This window comes from Haliotis rubra, unplaced genomic scaffold (assembly GCF_003918875.1).
Source record: "Haliotis rubra isolate DU_JTF1 unplaced genomic scaffold, ASM391887v1 Scf615, whole genome shotgun sequence".
Classification (NCBI taxonomy): domain Eukaryota; kingdom Metazoa; phylum Mollusca; class Gastropoda; order Lepetellida; family Haliotidae; genus Haliotis; species Haliotis rubra.
In genome coordinates, this window is record NW_025767319.1 from 103,553 (window position 1) to 124,272 (window position 20,720).

General features: G+C 41.3%; 1 protein-coding gene across 3 annotated transcripts in view; it reads right to left on the bottom strand.

Annotated features, from left to right (window-relative positions):
• Positions 1-4,388: 4,388 nt before the first annotated feature.
• Positions 4,389-20,720, bottom strand: part of LOC124256029 (polypeptide N-acetylgalactosaminyltransferase 13-like) — a 33,889-nt gene continuing 17,557 nt past the window's right edge. For all 3 annotated transcript variants that reach the window (XM_046689944.1, XM_046689943.1, XM_046689945.1), the window contains exons 6-12: positions 11,696-11,906; positions 10,637-10,754; positions 10,360-10,551; positions 9,094-9,222; positions 8,484-8,579; positions 7,396-7,545; positions 4,389-5,123 (exon numbers count right to left, since the gene is read on the bottom strand). In XM_046689944.1, coding sequence (XP_046545900.1) covers positions 4,971-5,123; positions 7,396-7,545; positions 8,484-8,579; positions 9,094-9,222; positions 10,360-10,551; positions 10,637-10,754; positions 11,696-11,906 — 1,049 coding nt within the window. In that variant the 3' untranslated portion in view covers positions 4,389-4,970. The remainder of the gene's footprint in view (positions 5,124-7,395; positions 7,546-8,483; positions 8,580-9,093; positions 9,223-10,359; positions 10,552-10,636; positions 10,755-11,695; positions 11,907-20,720) is intronic.

Below are 20,720 nucleotides of genomic sequence, written 5' to 3' on the forward strand. Positions count from 1 at the left end.
CCCTACCTTTCATACTCTCTATTACACGTCCCTACCTTTCATACTCTCTATTACACGTCCCTACCTTTCATACTCTCTATTACACGTCCCTTCCTGTCATACTCTCTATTACACGTCCCTTCCTGTCATACTCTCTATTACACGTCCCTTCCTGTCATACTCTCTATTACACGTCCCTTCCTGTCATACTCTCTATTACACGTCCCTACCTTTCATACTCTCTATTACACGTCCCTACCTTTCATACTCTCTATTACACGTCCCTACCTTTCATACTCTCTATTACACGTCCCTTCCTGTCATACTCTCTATTACACGTCCCTTCCTGTCATACTCTCCACTACACGTCCCTATCTTTCATACTCTCTATTACACGTCACTTCCTGTCATACTCTCTATTACACGTCCCTACCTTTCATACTCTCTATTACACGTCCCTTCCTGTCATACTCTCTATTACACGTCCCTTCCTGTCATACTCTCTATTACACGTCCCTTCCTGTCATACTCTCTATTACACGTCCCTTCCTGTCATACTCTCTATTACACGTCCCTTCCTGTCATACTCTCTATTACACGTCCCTTCCTGTCATACTCTCTATTTCACGTCCCTTCCTGTCATACTCTCTATTACACGTCCCTTCCTGTCATACTCTCTATTACACGTCCCTTCCTGTCATACTCTATTACACGTCCCTTCCTGTCATACTCTCTATTTCACGCCCCTTCCTGTCATACTCTCTATTACACGTCCCTTCCTGTCATACTCTCTATTACACGTCCCTTCCTGTCATACTCTCTATTACACGTCCCTTCCTGTCATACTCTCTATTACACGTCCCTTCCTGTCATACTCTCTATTACACGTCCCTACCTTTCATACTCTCTATTACACGTCCCTACCTTTCATACTCTCTATTACACGTCCCTTCCTTTCATACTCTCTATTACACGTCCCTACCTTTCATACTCTCTATTACACGTCCCTACCTTTCATACTCTCTATTACACGTCCCTACCTTTCATACTCTCTATTACACGTCCCTTCCTTTCATACTCTCTATTACACGTCCCTACCTTTCATATTCTCTATTACACGTCCCTACCTTTCATACTCTCTATTACATGTCCCTACCTTTCATACACCCTACTTCATGTCCCTACCTTTCATACAACTCTCTACTACATGTCCCTACCTTTCATACACCCTACTACATGTCCCTACATTTCATACACTCTACTGCATGTCCCTACTTTTATATTCTCTACTGCATGTCCTAACTTTTATACACTCGACCAGATATCCTTACCTTTCATACGGACCCGTGAAGATCCGGGGTAGAATAGGTCTTCAGCAACCCATGTGCTTGCCATAAAAAGGCGACTATCTTGTCTTAAGAGGCAACTAACGGGATCGGGTGGTCAGTTTCGCTGACTTGGTTGACACATGTCATCGGTTCCCAATTGCGCAGATCGATGCTCATGCTGTTGATCACTGGATTGTCTGGTCCAGACTCGATTATTTACAGACCGCCGCCATATAGCTGGAATATTGCAGAGTGCGGCGTAAAACTAAACTCACTCACTCACTCACCTTTCATACGCTCTACTATATACCCCTACCTTTCATATAATCCACAGTATGCGTATCTTTGCAGTGCCCATGCCGCTTACATATCCACCTGAACATACACAACCGTCCTAATAAACTTGACTAACTCTGTGTTTCAGAAAACACGGAAACAGCTGGTCAGTACACCGTGCTGACATGGACGTAATCTCGTAATCCTCGACTACATCTCCAGGTAGCGAAGAAAACGTGACTTTAGTGGGATAATAAACTTCCTCCGTTTGACGCCTGAATTTTATACTTCCCCGTGATGAGATCAGATTTTATTCCTACAAATGAGGTCAGGTATTATTTTAACAAGAGAGATCAGGTTTTTCTCCCATGTGTACTTTGCTGTAAACGTGCACAACACCATCAACGCCATGGCTTTCCACAGTGTACCTGTTTACATGCTGACGTTGATTGTAGGCAGCTTATGGCCGTGGTTTGTTGAGTTACAAATGTTTATTTGGTTGGTGCCAGGACATATTCCGAGGCGTAAGTGTTCACTTTAACGTATTCAGTGAGCGGTAACATCACAGCATGTGCTAACAGTGGTATCAGTAGTATGACGGTTCATACTGTGATTAAATGTGTTCATGGTTTATGAGACGTTTCTTTGCCGGTTTGTGGTTATATAGAGAATACTAAATGATGTCCAGTGCAATACCATATTTATGAAACGTGTGAATGGTTTGGTATGTAACGAGCGAAAGCTCAGAAAGATCAGAAGCTTCATTCACGGTGTGGAACTTAGTGCACTGACTGTTTACAAGAAGGTATACACACGATCATCTTTGTGTGCTCACGGCTTTTTGTGCAAAATCAGAATTAGACTCTTTAATATAATAATGGATTATAAGTTATGTATACTATGCAAAAAAACAGAAGCGTTATTTGTGCCGGTAGAATAAAATACGCCCAAAAGAGCGGGGACAGATGAACGTACAATATTGAATTGTCAAGTATCGCCATGCAACGTTACAAGACTATCAGACGCCTGGGTCAACGCATGACGTGGAATGATGCGGTCGACCACGTGCAACAACTGCAGGACAGGTTCTAGACTAATGCTTAGTCTCTGAATATATATAATATTGATAGTAACAAACAAGCCCATTTAAATTGAAAATTCAGAGGAAATCTAGACTTGCTTTATTTTAGGCTTTAGCACTGCAGAGAGGGCTTGGCATTAGGGAAAATAATGTGGTTCAGGGACTGTGAGGCAGACTAGGCAAGTTCATATGGGTACATAACTGGCGTTACTCGCCACAGCCAAGTGTTCAGCTACAGCAATACCTGGATTGCGAAGGCATTTGTCCGAGACGATTAGTTAGAGGTGTCATTCTGATATATCAGCACAGTCGGCTGCGACGGCACAGCGTTACACAGATGAAATTCCTTCGCATTATGCAAAAGTCAGTTTTACATTTTTCAACACGACAACGTCCGACCTGGCAACGGGCCTTTTGAGGAACCACAACATCCAATTACAGTCGCCATGGAACTCAAAGTCTCCAGATCTAAACCCGATCTGTGATCAAGTCAGCAACAACCACAGAACATCCAACAGTTGGCACAAGCACTGCAGGAGTGAGTGAGCGAGTACGGTTTTACGCCGCTTTTAGCAATATTCCAGCAATATTACGGCGGGGGACACCAGAAATGGGTTTCACACATTTTACCCATGTAGGGAATCGAACCCGGGCCTTCGGCGTGACGAGCGAACGCTTTACCACCAGGCTACCCCACGCCCGAAGCACTGCAGGAAGAGTGGTGAACATTCCTCTGGACACAATTCATAATCTGATTACTACCATGAGACGACGATGCAAGGCAGTGGAGGACTCTTATGGGGGCCATACAAGATATTGAAAATAGATGACCTTCACCTTGACATTCGATTGTTTCATAATTCGAATATTATGATATTTTGCTTATTAATATAATGCATAAAATCTACCATCAAAAAATCTCCTTTACGTTCCTTTTCTTTTTTTTTTCATTGTCCGTCACTTTCACCATGTCCCCTCATCCCACGGCAACATTACCATCCCAATTCACAACAGCAAACTTCTGGAAACTGTGCTCGATCTTTTTATTTTACTTGAACTTGGTTAAGATTTACTGATGTCGATTATATTTTACATTTGCACGATTTTATAATTGAGTATATTCTTTGGCCCGCTATGTCATTTTTGAATGTGTGATGAATTAATTGGAAGCGTAGTAACAAACACATTATATGGTTTTGGACATTTTGATTTGTGGCTCTGTCCTTGTAACAAGACCCGTTGATCTGGATTTACTTAATTTAAGTACTGGATATGCGTATGGATTTACTTGATTTACTGGGATGCGTATAGATTTACTTGATTTACTGGGATGCGTTTAGGATTTACTTAATTCACTGGGATGCGTATGGATTTACTTGATTTACTGGGATGCGTATGGATTTACTTGATTTACTGGGATGCGTTTAGGAACTATTCATTAGTGTCATCTTATTTTGATCATCTTAGGAATTTTCATGACATTTTTTCAGTTTATCACTCCTCAGAGTTATGAATACCACCACAGTAAATTCACGTTTTATACCAAAATACGATCAGATGACTAGAAACTGTGCCAAGGAATCGCTGAAGAAATTGCTGGCTGAGGCATGACTGATATGTCTGTGCCTCCATGTCTCCCGTGGACGTCACACAACCGTCAGTTGTACAAGATGGTCGTGTGGAAGATTCTTGTGTCTTTCATTTAACAACACAGACAGTTTGAACATGTTTCTGTATTAAAACATTTTTATTCTTAATTTTACTAAGTAATACTACACTACACAACAAGACATTCAAAAACAACGGCAACATTTTCACAATACACACGATCCAGTGAACTTGTGTGGTTCATACTAACTCTAGTGTGCAAATATATCAGTATCACTTAACAAACAGCCAATATGAAACCCTAGTTCATTGTATGGCCCTTCTTCAGATAAGAAGGATCACTCCGTCTGGAAACACCCACACCGTCGCCATCATGTTCAGCTAGCGTTTATGTAGATGACACCGTTCTATAGATGCTGCAGTTATATAGAGTGTTAAACATTCACTGGGTTACATATTAGACAACTGACAACAATAAATACTTCAGTCCGTCTGTCAGTTGACTTGAACATCCGAACATGTGGGTTTGGGGTTGGGAATTAATTCTTAGGTTTCAAAGAAAGCGAATGTCATATCGGTTCGTAAAATGCTCTGATATTCTGTAATTCAGTAAAGGTAAATTTAGCGACAGATTAACATTTTTCATGATGTATGATTTTAGCCATTGGCTGTAACAGGCTGTAACAGGCTGTGAGAGCCTAAGGCGCTTTGGGGTGTGGAGTGAGATTGTATGAGGGTTGCTGGATCTGCCACTTCTGGGTCGGGACTCCGGTACACTGGCTCAGAACCAGGGCCTGGCCAGGGATCAGCTCTATACACTTCTTGTGTAAAGTGTTCATTAATGTATTTTCCTGCAATAAGATCACGTTCACATTAGGTTTCACATTCATGAATGATGAACTCATCATGGGAGATCTGTTAGACACGTTAAGGCAAGGACGGGGACGGACCTGCAGTCGACGACAATGTGGTGGCTTATTTCACATAAACTTATACAGTTGTAGAAATCTTACTTTATATATTGAAGGTAATGTTTTTCAATATGTATCAATCATGTCGTAAGATGAAATCAACAGTGTTGTTTTCAAAAATGATTCTTAATTATCACAGACGGAAATGTGACTTTATCAATGATGACCCACTGAAACAGAGAGGTTTCACTAATATGTGCGCATCTTGATAGAGATACAAATAAACTCAGATCTCAGCGTTATGACATATAAGGCGTTTTCAGGCATACTAGTATTTCCCCACAAAGGGGAGACAAATTACTTCACAGAATGAAGAGTCACTCATGCTGATACAGCAGAACAGTTTCATTTATCCGATAACCAAATTTGGCTGGGTATATAAGTACATCAGACCCTGGTGCAATTTGATGTTTTTACAGTCCTGGCAAGGAGGAACTGGTCGACGAGTGAAACGGTATCTTCATAACATTGTTTGGAATCGCAACATATATCGTTCACATGGACATGTTAAATGATATAAATGACCTTTATCTTCAACTATTTCCGTTACAGAATGTTAAGGCACATGTCGTAGGCACATGTCGTAGGCACTTTGACGGGGTATGGGTTTTATCGGGAAATATAGACATGTTTGTATATTCTCTGAGTTAAGTTAAAGTTGTGTTATCTAAATCGAAATCACAGTGTTGACAATATACATGAAATATCAGCAGCTTATTATCATGACCATCAGCACAGCCATGTACAGATCAGCTGCCTGCTGTAATTAACCCTAATGAACCTTAGAGTATGGCCGGTTGGCCACGGAAGTGTAACATTGTGGATGAGGTGCTGGACACTGCAGGTTGACCATACATGTATCGTAATACGATACAGGGCAACCTGACAGTCAGTAGTATAGAGACAATGAATTCTTAATGTAACGGGACTTGACCCTCGGACAGCGGCTAGGCAGGTGGGCTGACGATCGCCTCTGTGATGCTGCCTGGCCGTTGCTGCACTATCACTATCATGTACGAACACAAACAACAATGAAAGACTTTTTGCTATGACTATAGATTATTGTGTGCTTGCTATTCATTGTTTTATAAGCTTTACATTAAATGCTTATTTGTTTTATCCAGATTCGTTTCGTTTTTGTAATAGTAAGGGAAGCAACTCTTGCTTGAACTTGGGTCTTGATTCAGTAGTCCGGACTATTCGCAATCCGGACGAATTTGCTGAGAAACGCAACCGTCCGGATTAACGAGGCTTCACTGTAATTACATACTTAGCTGCCGAATAAAGTGTTGTGGACCCACTGATGGACTTCTGTGTTTGAAGAGACAGATATCCCCCAAAACGCTTTAACCAGCCCGGGATACACACATGGTTCCATATGATAAGTCTATGTATTTGACACACTACTCTTATTCTACCCTTACCCGACACGTTTTTATCACATGAGCCCTTCAGTCAACCCTGCCGTTAATACAAGTTGGGGGGTGAATGTGTCAGTTTCCAGATTTCTAATACCAGAAAAAGTGATTAACACTTTTAATGATCCATATTATTGATAAGAACATTACGTGCGAAAACAATATATTTGAAAACACTATTAAATAAATACATACATACACACACACACACACACACACACACACACACACACACACACACACACACACACACACACACACACATATACATATACATACATACATACATACATATATACATACAGACATACACATACATATACATATACATACATACATTAAATACATACATACATACATACATACATACATTTTTAATGTACTAATATTGAATCATTTTCGAAAGTACTTACATACGATTTATCCACGTCCCATTATCATACAGTGAAGGATGGGATATGTGATTTTACTCAAAAGTTTAGTTTGTATAGGGGAATATGATTTGGCTTTGTTTATACATCATCTCTAAATACTTGGCACTATACCTAGTGTTGGCCTGTGGTGTCCTAAGTATAGAGAATAAACAGTTAATATCTGATACAATGTGCAGGCTGAATACTCGATCCTAACTGGTAAACCAGGGCACGCTTTCAAACATAATGCAGTGGACGACTAAATTTAAGTTTGTTGGGATAACGAGGAGACAAAAACGAACTGGACATCTGAGTACGCACGTGTGTGTAGGTCCACTGCCCGCGTGGTTTGATGGCGTCGCACCTTTCTGACATAACCAGTTGAGATGAGTTGACCGCGAGGCACATCCACGGCTTCTCCCGCCACAGAACGCCAGCCAACAGCTGACCGTTCTCTAAATACCAAACAATCTGAAAGACAAGCATTACAGCAGTGAGTTTAAACAATGATACTTTGATACAATGATAAAGGTGCAATCTTTGAATTCAGAATTCCGGGACAGTTTTACGTCGTCACAATGCTAAAGTTATTTGATGCTAACGTATTTTACGTTGTCTTAACGTTCTGTTTTACGTTGTCTTAACGTTCTGTTTTACGTTGTCTTAACGTTCTGTTTTACGTTGTCTTAACGTTCTGTTTTACGATGTCTTAACGTTCTGTTTTACGATTTCTTAACGTTCTCCTTAACATTAATAGTTGAACAGATTTCCCAGTAGTTAACAGTACATAGGAAACAAAGCAGAAATTCATGTTTATTCATCAATGTGCATGTAGTTTTGGTGGTGTTTTCTGAAGCTGTAGCTGAATAGTGAAGACAGAATCTTAGTGAAACGTTTTACAGAGAACTCTATCGTTATTGTGTAATAGTCGATACAGAACGTTTTGACAACGTATATATTATGTAACGTTGCTGTAACGTTGTGTGCTTTGTGTTCTAATGTGTTGGTGACCCGTGAAGATCCGTGGTAGAATAGGTCTTCAGCGAAAGGCGACTATACTTGTCGTAAGAGGCGACTAACGGGATCGGAAGGTCAGGCTCGCTGACTTGGTTGACACATGTCATCGGTTCCCAATTGCGCAAATCGATGCTCATGCTGTTGATCACTGGATTGTCTGGTCCAGACTCGATTATTTACAGACCGCCGCCATATAGCTGGAATATTGCTGAGTGCGGCATAAAACTAAACTCACTCACTCACTCACTCACTCACTAACGTTGTGAAATAACGTTATAAAATGACGTAATACTAACAACGTTGTGTCATGATTACTAATATACAACCTTCCCACAACGTTGCGAAAACGTTGTGAGTTAGATAGGTGAGCAGTTGCTGTGTTTGTGACTGACCTGCTGCTGGATGTATTTGTCGCAGGGCCCGCACCACACCTTGGGGTAGTAGATAGAGTGAGCCAGGCAGTAGTCGCTGAACTTCACGTTCACTATCTGCAACGATATCTGAATCATTCATCACACTGACGATATGTTATAAGCAAGATGTTACCAATAATCAAAATTTAAATCAAGGAACATGACAATGAATGTCATCCTTGTTCCAGTTCCTGAAGTCAATCTGTGCTTCCGGGAGGTCATTACATTGACAATGGTTCTTGGTGTATGGCCAGTTCAATGTCACATTACGTAACCCGTAAAAACGTTTGAACTCGTTATGTGAGGGATTGGCCTTGTGTAGAAAGTAAGTTTGGCATCAATTCCCACGAGCAGTTCAGAGGACCCGGGGAGAAACTGTGGAATTGGCAGTTGTTACTTGTATAGTGTCAGTTGTTATATGAAGTATGTCAGTTATTATAAGTTAAACGCGTCAGCTGGCAAGTGAAGGGTGTCCGTTGTTATTTGAAAGTGCCAGTTGTCAAGTGCAATTATATTGACCAGTGTGTTGACCAGTGTGTTGACCAGTGTGTTGACCAGTTTGTAGAGGAGAGATCCTACTATACGTCACCTTGCTGATTGCGACTGCCGAGACAGGTGCATACAGATCGGTGGCCACTTCCTTCATATACCAATGGAAGGATTTACACTGCAACCTCTTCCGAAGTGCTACCCGTCCAGAAACGTCCCCGAACTCAGGCTGTGAGTAAAATATATTTAAATGATTTGAAACTAATACGAGAAAAACACCCGAAAAAGAGTGAAAAATATTCACTTGGACAATGGATCCTGTAACTCACCATGGTATTGTAATGGAATATAGACCTCGGAAGAAGGTGTAGAGCATTTATACAAAGTTACATTGCATGGTGGGGTAAGGTGTAGTTTATTTAGGGACAATAAGCTTGAATGAAAAATGTATTTTCACATCATACACCTCGGGGAGTTTCCAGGAGAAGTTACGGCTGTATGTTACAGTATAGAAGCTACAAAGGCGCTACACCTACACAGACGCCGTGTGGCCACTGGTACAATGTCATCAAACTGTCTCCAGTAACCCTTGCTTGTAGCAAGACAAACCGGATCCGGAAGTCACGTTTACTTTCTTTGCTGACGCATGTATCCAAATTAGGTGGATCGTTACTCATGATGTGAATCACAGGATTGTCTGGTCCAAACTCGATTATTTACATATGTGAGGCGTTAAACATAACATAAACATTAAACCTTTAAGAAGACAACTCTATCTGGTCATATATTACTGTACCAACCCTCCACGAATCTTACTCCTATACTAGTTACATAAATTTGACACGATTTCCAATGTGACACCATTGCTTAAAATATCCTGCAGTACATAACCCGTGCACAAGTAAGATATTTCTTGATGAACGTCAGTTGATATCAGTATCAGGCTGGAGCAACGATATGTGTACAGGAATTTATATCACTAGAACATCACGTTCATCATCCTACTCAGCGTGGTGTAGTGGTTAGAGCGTCCGCCCGGAGAGCGGAAGGTCGCGGGTTTGATCCCCGACCGCGCCATACCAAAAGACGTTAAGATACGGTACTTGTTGGTCCCTGCCTGGCGCTCGGCATTAATGGGTACAACAAGGACTGGTCGGCTCGGAGTCAGTATAATGTGTCTGATTGGGGTATTCATGCTTCACTGCGGCATGGTATCTCAGTGGGCTAGCACTATAATACCAGCTTAAGTCTGGGCTAGTACAAGCAGCCGCACATACACATACACACGCATGCAAGTCTTCATATGAGCGAAATATTCTCCAGCACGACGTAAAACCCAATTTCACCTCATCCACCTCCTACTCACCGTAATGTGGTTTTTGACAATGTTGTTGAAGAACAGGTATTTATACTCATCCATCCACACGAACGCCACTCTCATAGCGTTGTTCAATATGGTCTTATAGGCATCTTTCCCCAGGTTGGGATTTGTGGTCCGGAAGACGTGGGCTATGTGTGAGCAAGGGAGCAGCTCCACTGTTCCGTTACACATCCATGTCTGCAACAGAGAGTCATGCCACGTCAGGCTGTTTACAGTCGGTCTACGACCATGATAACTATTTACTAGACTACACTGTACATACCTTGAAAGATAGTTCCATGTTCTCACCGCCCCATACTTTGAGACCAGGGTCGTAGCCGCCGAGAAGATCGAAGTATCGTCTGCTGATGGTGAATATACCGCCAGGCATTGTGGGAGACCTGCGGGGACAGACGTAACATACAGGTAGTCTGCTGCTTATCAGACAAGAAACATCTAGTCGGACCATACTGGTAAAATATGCATTGTGTGAAGATAATTGGTGTCAACTCGAGATTTCTACCTAATAGAAATCTTTTTTTCTCTGGGGTGGGGTGGGGTAGCCTAGTGGTTGAAGCGTCCGCTCGTCACGCCGAAGACCCGGGTTCGATTCCCCACATGGGTACAATGTGTGACATGAGTGAGTGAGTGAGTACGGTTTTACGCGGCTTTAGCAATATTCCAGCAATATCACGGCGGGGATCACCAGAGATGGGCTTCACATATTGTACCCATGTGGAGATTCGAACCCGGGTCGTCGGCGTGACGAGCCAACGCTTTAACCACTAGGCTACCCCACCGCCCCCAATGTGTGAAATGCATTTTGGACTACCCGATGTGATATCGCTGGAACATTGCTAAAGCGGCGTAAACCTAAACTCACTCACTCTCTCACCTTTTTCTTAGGATTACTGTGGATATGTAAGAGAGTTACTATTGTCGTACGGCTGAATCACATTGAGTAAACGCTGGCTTTTTTTGTTTGTCAACCTGTCCCATGTACCGCGTTAATCAAAGGATTGACTGGATCAAACGCAGTCATCAAGTGGTGGAATATTGCCCTTTCACCGTTGCAGTGAGATACAGATACAGGCTGAGCTTGTACCGTGTTGTAGGATCGTACAGGTACCACTTACATCATCACAGCAATATTGACGTCAACTGTGGCGGACCGTTAGAACAACGGACAAGAAGAAATAGATTCAAAAACAGATGGACAGAATGAGGAAGCTGTTTAAGAAGAATAAAAAGAAAGAATGTTGACCATCATTTTAAGTGGGTGCGTCCCACCATAACTACAAAACATCCCACAATGGAGCATCCTCCAGTCCGCTGTACCTACATGATCGGCTCTGTTATCGACTTCCGCTTCCTCATCATACTTAATGTGAGCTGGCTGGGGAAGTACGTCAGGTCCACCCAGTTGAACAGGCCGTGGTAGTACACTTCTACTTGGTAGATGTTGAAGTCCTTGCTGTCGATGCCGTTGATGACGGGGTAGGTAACAGTGAATTCCTCTTCCGTAATGCGATGCAGCATTGGCTGCAGCCAGCCTACAACAGTAACGTGTTGGTCAATACAACATCTAGTTTCTGCCATTTGAAGAAGGCGGTCATAAAAAGAACTACATAAGTTTCTGTGATTTGAAGAAGGCGGTCATAAAAAGAACTACATAAGTTTCTGCCATTTGGAGAAGGCGGTCATAAGAAGAACTACATAAGTTTCTGCCATTTGGAGAAGGCGGTCATAAGAAGAACTACATAAGTTTCTGCCATTTGGAGAAGGCGGTCATAAGAAGAACTACATAAGTTTCTGCCATTTGGAGAAGGCGGTCATAAGAAGAACTACATAAGTTTCGGCCATTTGGAGAAAGCGGTCAAAAGAAGAACTACATAAGTTTCAGCCATTTGGAGAAGGCGGTCATAAGAAGAACTACATAAGTTTCTGCCATTTGGAGAAGGCGGTCATAAGAAGAACTACATAAGTTTCTGCTATTTGGAGAAGGCGGTCATAAGGAGAACTACATAAGTTTCTGCCATTTGGAGAAGGCGGTCATAAGAAGAACTACATAAGTTTCAGCCATTTGGAGAAGGCGGTCACAAGAAGAACTACATAAGTTTCAGCCATTTGGAGAAGGTGGTCATCAAAAGAACTACATAAGTTTCTGCCATTTGGAGAAGGCGGTCATAAGAAGAACTACATAAGTTTCAGCCATTTGGAGAAGGTGGTCATAAAAAGAACTACATAAGTTTCTGCCATTTGGAGAAGGCGGTCATAAGGAGAACTACATAAGTTTCTGCAATTTGGAGAAGGCGGTCATAAGAAGAACTACATAAGTTTCTGCCATTTGGAGAAGGCAGTCATAAGAAGAACTACATAAGTTCCTGCCATTTGAAGAAGGCGGTCATAAGAAGAACTACATAAGTTTCAGCCATTTGGAGAAGGCGGTCATAAGAAGAACTACTGAGTTTCTGCCATTTGGAGAAGGCGGTCATAAGAAGAACTACATAAGTTTCTGCCATTTGGAGAAGGCGGTCATAAGAAGAACTACATAAGTTTCTGCCATTTGGAGAAGGCGGTCATAAGAAGAACTACATAAGTTTCTGCCATTTGGTGAAGGCGGTCATAAGAAGAACTACATAAGTTTCTGCCATTTGGTGAAGGCGGTCATAAAAAGAACTACATAAGTTTCTGCCATTTGGAGAAAGCGGTCATAAGAAGAACTACATAAGGTTCTGCCTTTTCAAGAAGGCGGTCATAAGAAGAACTACATAAGTTTCTGCCATTTGAAGAAGGCAGTCATAAGAAGAACTACATAAGTTTCAGCCATTTGGAGAAGGCGGTCATAAGAAGAACTACATAAGTTTAAGAAGAAGCCATTTGGAGAAGGCGGTCATAAGAAGAACTACATAAGTTTCTGCCATTTGGAGAAGGCGGTCATAAGAAGAACTACATAAGAAGAACTACATAAGTTTCTGCCATTTGGAGAAGGCGGTCATAAGAAGAACTACATAAGTTTCAGCCATTTGGAGAAGGTGGTCATAAGAAGAACTACATAAGTTTCTGCCATTTGGAGAAGGCGGTCATAAGAAGAACTACATAAGTTTCTGCCATTTGGAGAAGGCGGTCATAAGAAGAACTACATAAGTTTCTGCCATTTGGAGAAGGCGGTCATAAGAAGAACTACATAAGTTCCTGCCATTTGGAGAAGGCGGTCATAAGAAGAACTACATAAGTTTCAGCCATTTGGAGAAGGCGGTCATAAGAAGAACTACTAAGTTTCTGCCATTTGGAGAAGGCGGTCATAAGAAGAACTACATAAGTTTCTGCCATTTGGAGAAGGCGGTCATAAGAAGAACTACATAAGTTTCTGCCATTTGGAGAAGGCGGTCATAAGAAGAACTACATAAGTTTCTGCCATTTGGTGAAGGCGGTCATAAGAAGAACTACATAAGTTTCTGCCATTTGGTGAAGGCGGTCATAAGGTCATAAGAACTACATAAGTTTCTGCCATTTGGAGAAAGCGGTCATAAGAAGAACTACATAAGGTTCTGCCATTTTCAAGAAGGCGGTCATAAGAAGAACTACATAAGTTTCTGCCATTTGAAGAAGGCGGTCATAAGAAGAACTACATAAGTTTCAGCCATTTGGAGAAGGCGGTCATAAGAAGAACTACATAAGTTTCTGCCATTTGGAGAAGGCGGTCATAAGAAGAACTACATAAGTTTCTGCCATTTGGAGAAGGCGGTCATAAGAAGAACTACATAAGTTTCTGCCATTTGGAGAAGGCGGTCATAAGAAGAACTACATAAGTTTCTGCCATTTGGAGAAGGCGGTCATAAGAAGAACTACATAAGTTTCAGCCATTTGGAGAAGGCGGTCATAAGAAGAACTACATAAGTTTCTGCCATTTGGAGAAGGCGGTCATAAGAAGAACTACATAAGTTTCTGCCATTTGGAGAAGGCGGTCATAAGAAGAACTACATAAGTTTCTGCCATTTGGAGAAGGCGGTCATAAGAAGAACTACATAAGTTTCAGCCATTTGGAGAAGGCGGTCATAAGAAGAACTACATAAGTTTCTGCCATTTGGAGAAGGCGGTCATAAGAAGAACTACATAAGTTTCAGCCATTTGGAGAAGGCGGTCATAAGAAGAACTACATAAGTTTCTGCCATTTGGAGAAGGCGGTCATAAGAAGAACTACATAAGTTTCAGCCATTTGGAGAAGGTGGTCATCAAAAGAACTACATAAGTTTCTACCATTTGGAGAAGGCGGTCATAAGGAGAACTACATAAGTTTCTGCCATTTGGAGAAGGCGGTCATAAGAAGAACTACATAAGTTTCTGCCATTTGGAGAAGGCGGTCTTAAGAAGAACTACATAAGTTTCTGCCATTTGAAGAAGGTGGTCATAAGAAGAACTACATAAGTTTCAGCCATTTGGAGAAGGCGGTCATAAGAAGAACTACTGAGTTTCTGCCATTTGGAGAAGGCGGTCATAAGAAGAACTACATAAGTTTCTGCCATTTGGAGAAGGCGGTCATAAGAAGAACTACATAAGTTTCTGCCATTTGGAGAAGGCGGTCATAAGAAGAACTACATAAGTTTCTGCCATTTGGTGAAGGCGGTCATAAGAAGAACTACATAAGTTTCTGCCATTTGGTGAAGGCGGTCATAAAAAGAACTACATAAGTTTCTGCCATTTGGAGAAAGCGGTCATAAGAAGAACTACATAAGGTTCTGCCTTTTCAAGAAGGCGGTCATAAGAAGAACTACATAAGTTTCTGCCATTTGAAGAAGGCAGTCATAAGAAGAACTACATAAGTTTCAGCCATTTGGAGAAGGCGGTCATAAGAAGAACTACATAAGTTTCTGCCATTTGGAGAAGAAGGCGGTCATAAGAAGAACTACATAAGTTTCTGCCATTTGGAGAAGGCGGTCATAAGAAGAACTACATAAGTTTCTGCCATTTGGAGAAGGCGGTCATAAGAAGAACTACATAAGTTTCTGCCATTTGGAGAAGGCGGTCATAAGAAGAACTACATAAGTTTCTGCCATTTGGAGAAGGCGGTCATAAGAAGCGTTTCTGCCATTTAAGAAGAAGAACTACATAAGTTTCTGCCATTTGGAGAAGGCGGTCATAAGAAGAACTACATAAGTTTCTGCCATTTGGAGAAGGCGGTCATAAGAAGAACTACATAAGTTTCTGCCATTTGGAGAAGGCGGTCATAAGAAGAACTACATAAGTTTCTGCCATTTGGAGAAGGCGGTCATAAGTCATAAGAAGAACTACATAAGTTTCTGCCATTTGAGAAGGCGGTCATAAGAAGAACTACATAAGTTTCTGCCATTTTGGAGAAGGCGGTCATAAGAAGAACTACATAAGTTTCTGCCATTTGGAGAAGGCGGTCATAAGAAGAAGAACTACATGGAGAAAGTTTCACTACATAAGCCATTTGGAGAAGGCGGTCATAAGAAGAACTACATAAGTTTCTGCCATTTGGAGAAGGCGGTCATAAGAAGAACTACATAAGTTTCTGCCATTTGGAGAAGGCGGTCATAAGAAGAACTACATAAGTTTCATAAGAAGCCATTTCTGCCATTTGGAGAAGGCGGTCATAAGAAGAACTACATAAGTTTCTGCCATTTGGAGAAGGCGGTCATAAGAAGAACTACATAAGTTTCAGCCATTTGGAGAAGGCGGTCATAAGAAGAACTACATAAGCCATTTGGAGAAGGCGGTCATGAACTACATAAGTTTCTGCCATTTGGAGAAGGCGGTCATAAGAAGAACCACATAAGTTTCAGCAATTTGGAGAAGGTGGTCATCAAAAGAACTACATAAGTTTCTACCATTTGGAGAAGGCGGTCATAAGGAGAACTACATAAGTTTCTGCCATTTGGAGAAGGCGGTCATAAGAAGAACTACATAAGTTTCTGCCATTTGGAGAAGGCGGTCTTAAGAAGAACTACATAAGTTTCTGCCATTTGGAGAAGGCGGTCATAAGAAGAACTACATAAGTTTCAGCCATTTGGAGAAGGCGGTCATAAGAAGAACTACTGAGTTTCTGCCATTTGGAGAAGGCGGTCATAAGAAGAACTACATAAGTTTCTGCCATTTGGAGAAGGCGGTCATAAGAAGAACTACATAAGTTTCTGCCATTTGGAGAAGGCGGTCATAAGAAGAACTACATAAGTTTCTGCCATTTGGTGAAGGCGGTCATAAGAAGAACTACATAAGTTTCTGCCATTTGGTGAAGGCGGTCATAAAAAGAACTACATAAGTTTCTGCCATTTGGAGAAAGCGGTCATAAGAAGAACTACATAAGGTTCTGCCTTTTCAAGAAGGCGGTCATAAGAAGAACTACATAAGTTTCTGCCATTTGAAGAAGGCAGTCATAAGAAGAACTACATAAGTTTCAGCCATTTGGAGAAGGCGGTCATAAGAAGAACTACATAAGTTTCTGCCATTTGGAGAAGGCGGTCATAAGAAGAACTACATAAGTTTCTGACATTTGGAGAAGGCGGTCATAAGAAGAACTACATAAGTTTCTGCCATTTGGAGAAGGCGGTCATAAGAAGAACTACATAAGTTTCAGCCATTTGGAGAAGGCGGTCATAAGAAGAACTACATAAGTTTCTGCCATTTGGAGAAGGCGGTCATAAGAAGAACTACATAAGTTTCAGCCATTTGGAGAAGGCGGTCATAAGAAGAACTACATAAGTTTCTGCCATTTGGAGAAGGCGGTCATAAGAAGAACTACATAAGTTTCAGCCATTTGGAGAAGGTGGTCATCAAAAGAACTACATAAGTTTCTACCATTTGGAGAAGGCGGTCATAAGGAGAACTACATAAGTTTCTGCCATTTGGAGAAGGCGGTCATAAGAAGAACTACATAAGTTTCTGCCATTTGGAGAAGGCGGTCTTAAGAAGAACTACATAAGTTTCTGCCATTTGAAGAAGGTGGTCATAAGAAGAACTACATAAGTTTCAGCCATTTGGAGAAGGCGGTCATAAGAAGAACTACTGAGTTTCTGCCATTTGGAGAAGGCGGTCATAAGAAGAACTACATAAGTTTCTGCCATTTGGAGAAGGCGGTCATAAGAAGAACTACATAAGTTTCTGCCATTTGGAGAAGGCGGTCATAAGAAGAACTACATAAGTTTCTGCCATTTGGTGAAGGCGGTCATAAGAAGAACTACATAAGTTTCAGCCATTTGGAGAAGGCGGTCATAAAAAGAACTACATAAGTTTCTGCCATTTGGAGAAAGCGGTCATAAGAAAACTACATAAGGTTCTGCCTTTTCAAGAAGGCGGTCATAAGAAGAACTACATAAGTTTCTGCCATTTGAAGAAGGCAGTCATAAGAAGAACTACATAAGTTTCAGCCATTTGGAGAAGGCGGTCATAAGAAGAACTACATAAGTTTCTGCCATTTGGAGAAGGCGGTCATAAGAAGAACTACATAAGTTTCTGACATTTGGAGAAGGCGGTCATAAGAAGAACTACATAAGTTTCTGCCATTTGGAGAAGGCGGTCATAAGAAGAACTACATAAGTTTCTGCCATTTGGAGAAGGTGGTCATAAGAAGAACTACATAAGTTTCAGCCATTTGGAGAAGGCGGTCATAAGAAGAACTACATAGGTTTCTGCCATTTGGAGAAGGCGGTCATAAGAAGAACTACATAAGTTTCTGACATTTGGAGAAGGCGGTCATAAGAAGAACTACATAAGTTTCTGCCATTTGGAGAAGGCGGTCATAAGAAGAACTACATAAGTTTCAGCCATTTGGAGAAGGCGGTCATAAGAAGAACTACATAAGTTTCTGCCATTTGGAGAAGGCGGTCATAAGAAGAACTACATAAGTTTCAGCCATTTGGAGAAGGTGGTCATAAGAAGAACTACATAAGTTTCTGCCATTTGAAGAAGGTTCATAAGAAGAACTACATAAGTTTCTGCCATTTGGAGAAGGCGGTCATAAGAAGAACTACATAAGTTTCAGCCATTTGGAGAAGGTGGTCATCAAAAGAACTACATAAGTTTCTACCATTTGGAGAAGGCGGTCATAAGGAGAACTACATAAGTTTCTGCCATTTGGAGAAGGCGGTCATAAGAAGAACTACATAAGTTTCTGCCATTTGGAGAAGGCGGTCTTAAGAAGAACTACATAAGTTTCTGCCATTTGAAGAAGGTGGCCATAAGAAGAACTACATAAGTTTCAGCCATTTGGAGAAGGCGGTCATAAGAAGAACTACTGAGTTTCTGCCATTTGGAGAAGGCGGTCATAAGAAGAACTACATAAGTTTCTGCCATTTGGAGAAGGCGGTCATAAGAAGAACTACATAAGTTTCTGCCATTTGGAGAAGGTGGTCATAAGAAGAACTACATAAGTTTCAGCCATTTGGAGAAGGCGGTCATAAGAAGAACTACATAGGTTTCTGCCATTTGGAGAAGGCGGTCATAAGAAGAACTACATAAGTTTCTGACATTTGGAGAAGGCGGTCATAAGAAGAACTACATAAGTTTCTGCCATTTGGAGAAGGCGGTCATAAGAAGAACTACATAAGTTTCAGCCATTTGGAGAAGGCGGTCATAGAAGAACTACATAAGTTTCTGCCATTTGGAGAAGGCGGTCATAAGAAGAACTACATAAGTTTCAGCCATTTGGAGAAGGCGGTCATAAGAAGAACTACATAAGTTTCTGCCATTTGGAGAAGGCGGTCATAAGAAGAACTACATAAGTTTCAGCCATTTGGAGAAGGTGGTCATCAAAAGAACTACATAAGTTTCTACCATTTGGAGAAGGCGGTCATAAGGAGAACTACATAAGTTTCTGCCATTTGGAGAAGGCGGTCATAAGAAGAACTACATAAGTTTCTGCCATTTGGAGAAGGCGGTCTTAAGAAGAACTACATAAGTTTCTGCCATTTGAAGAAGGTGGCCATAAGAAGAACTACATAAGTTTCAGCCATTTGGAGAAGGCGGTCATAAGAAGAACTACTGAGTTTCTGCCATTTGGAGAAGGCGGTCATAAGAAGAACTACATAAGTTTCTGCCATTTGGAGAAGGCGGTCATAAGAAGAACTACATAAGTTTCTGCCATTTGGAGAAGGCGGTCATAAGAAGAACTACATAAGTTTCTGCCATTTGGTGAAGGCGGTCATAAGAAGAACTACATAAGTTTCTGCCATTTGGTGAAGGTGGTCATAAAAAGAACTACATAAGTTTCTGCCATTTGGAGAAAGCGGTCATAAGAAGAACTACATAAGGTTCTGAGTTTTGAAGAAGGCGGTCATAAGAAGAACTACATAAGTTTCTGCCATTTGAAGAAGGCAGTCATAAGAAGAACTACATAAGTTTCAGCCATTTGGAGAAGGCGGTCATAAGAAGAACTACATAAGTTTCTACCATTTCGAGAAGGCGGTCATCAGAAGAACTACATAAGTTTCTGCCATTTGGAGAAGGCGGTCATAAGAAGAACTACATAAGTTTCTGTGATTTGAAGAAGGCGGTCATCAGAAGAACTACATAAGTTTCAGCCATTTGGAGAAGGCGGTCATAAGAAGAACTACATAAGTTTCAGCCATTTGGAGAAGGCGGTCATAAGAAGAACTACATAAGTTTCTGCAATTTGGAGAAGGCGGTCATAAAAAGAACTACATAAGTTTCAGCCATTTGGAGAAAGCTGTCATAAGAAGAACTACATAAGTTTCTGCCATTTGGAGAAAGCGGTCATAAGAAGAACTACATAAGTTTCTGCCATTTGAAGAAGGCAGTCATAAGAAGAACTACATAAGTTTCAGCCATTTGGAGAAGGCGGTCATAAGAAGAACTGCATAAGTTTCTGCCATTTGGAGAAGGCGGTCATAAGGAGAACTACATAAGTTTCTGCCATTGGGAGAAGGCGGTCATATGAAGAACTACATAAGTTTCTGCCATTTGGAGAAGGTGGTCATAACAAGAACTACATAAGTTTCTGCCATTTGGAGAAGGCGGTCATAAGAAGAACTACATAAGTTTCTGCCATTTGAAGAAGGCGGTCACAAGAAGAACTACATAAGTTTCAGCCATTTGGAGAAGGCGGTCATAAGAAGAACTACTAAGTTTCTGCCATTTGGAGAAGGCGGTCATAAGAAGAACTACATAAGTTTCTGCCATTTGGAGAAGGCGGTCATAAGAAGAACTACATAAGTTTCTGCCATTTGGTGAAGGCGGTCATAAGAAGAACTACATAAGTTTCTGCCATTTGGTGAAGGCGGTCATAAGGAGAACTACATAAGTTTCTGCCATTCGGAGAAGGCGGTCATATGAAGAACTACATAAGTTTCTGCCATTTGGAGCAGGTGGTCATAAGAAGAACTACATAA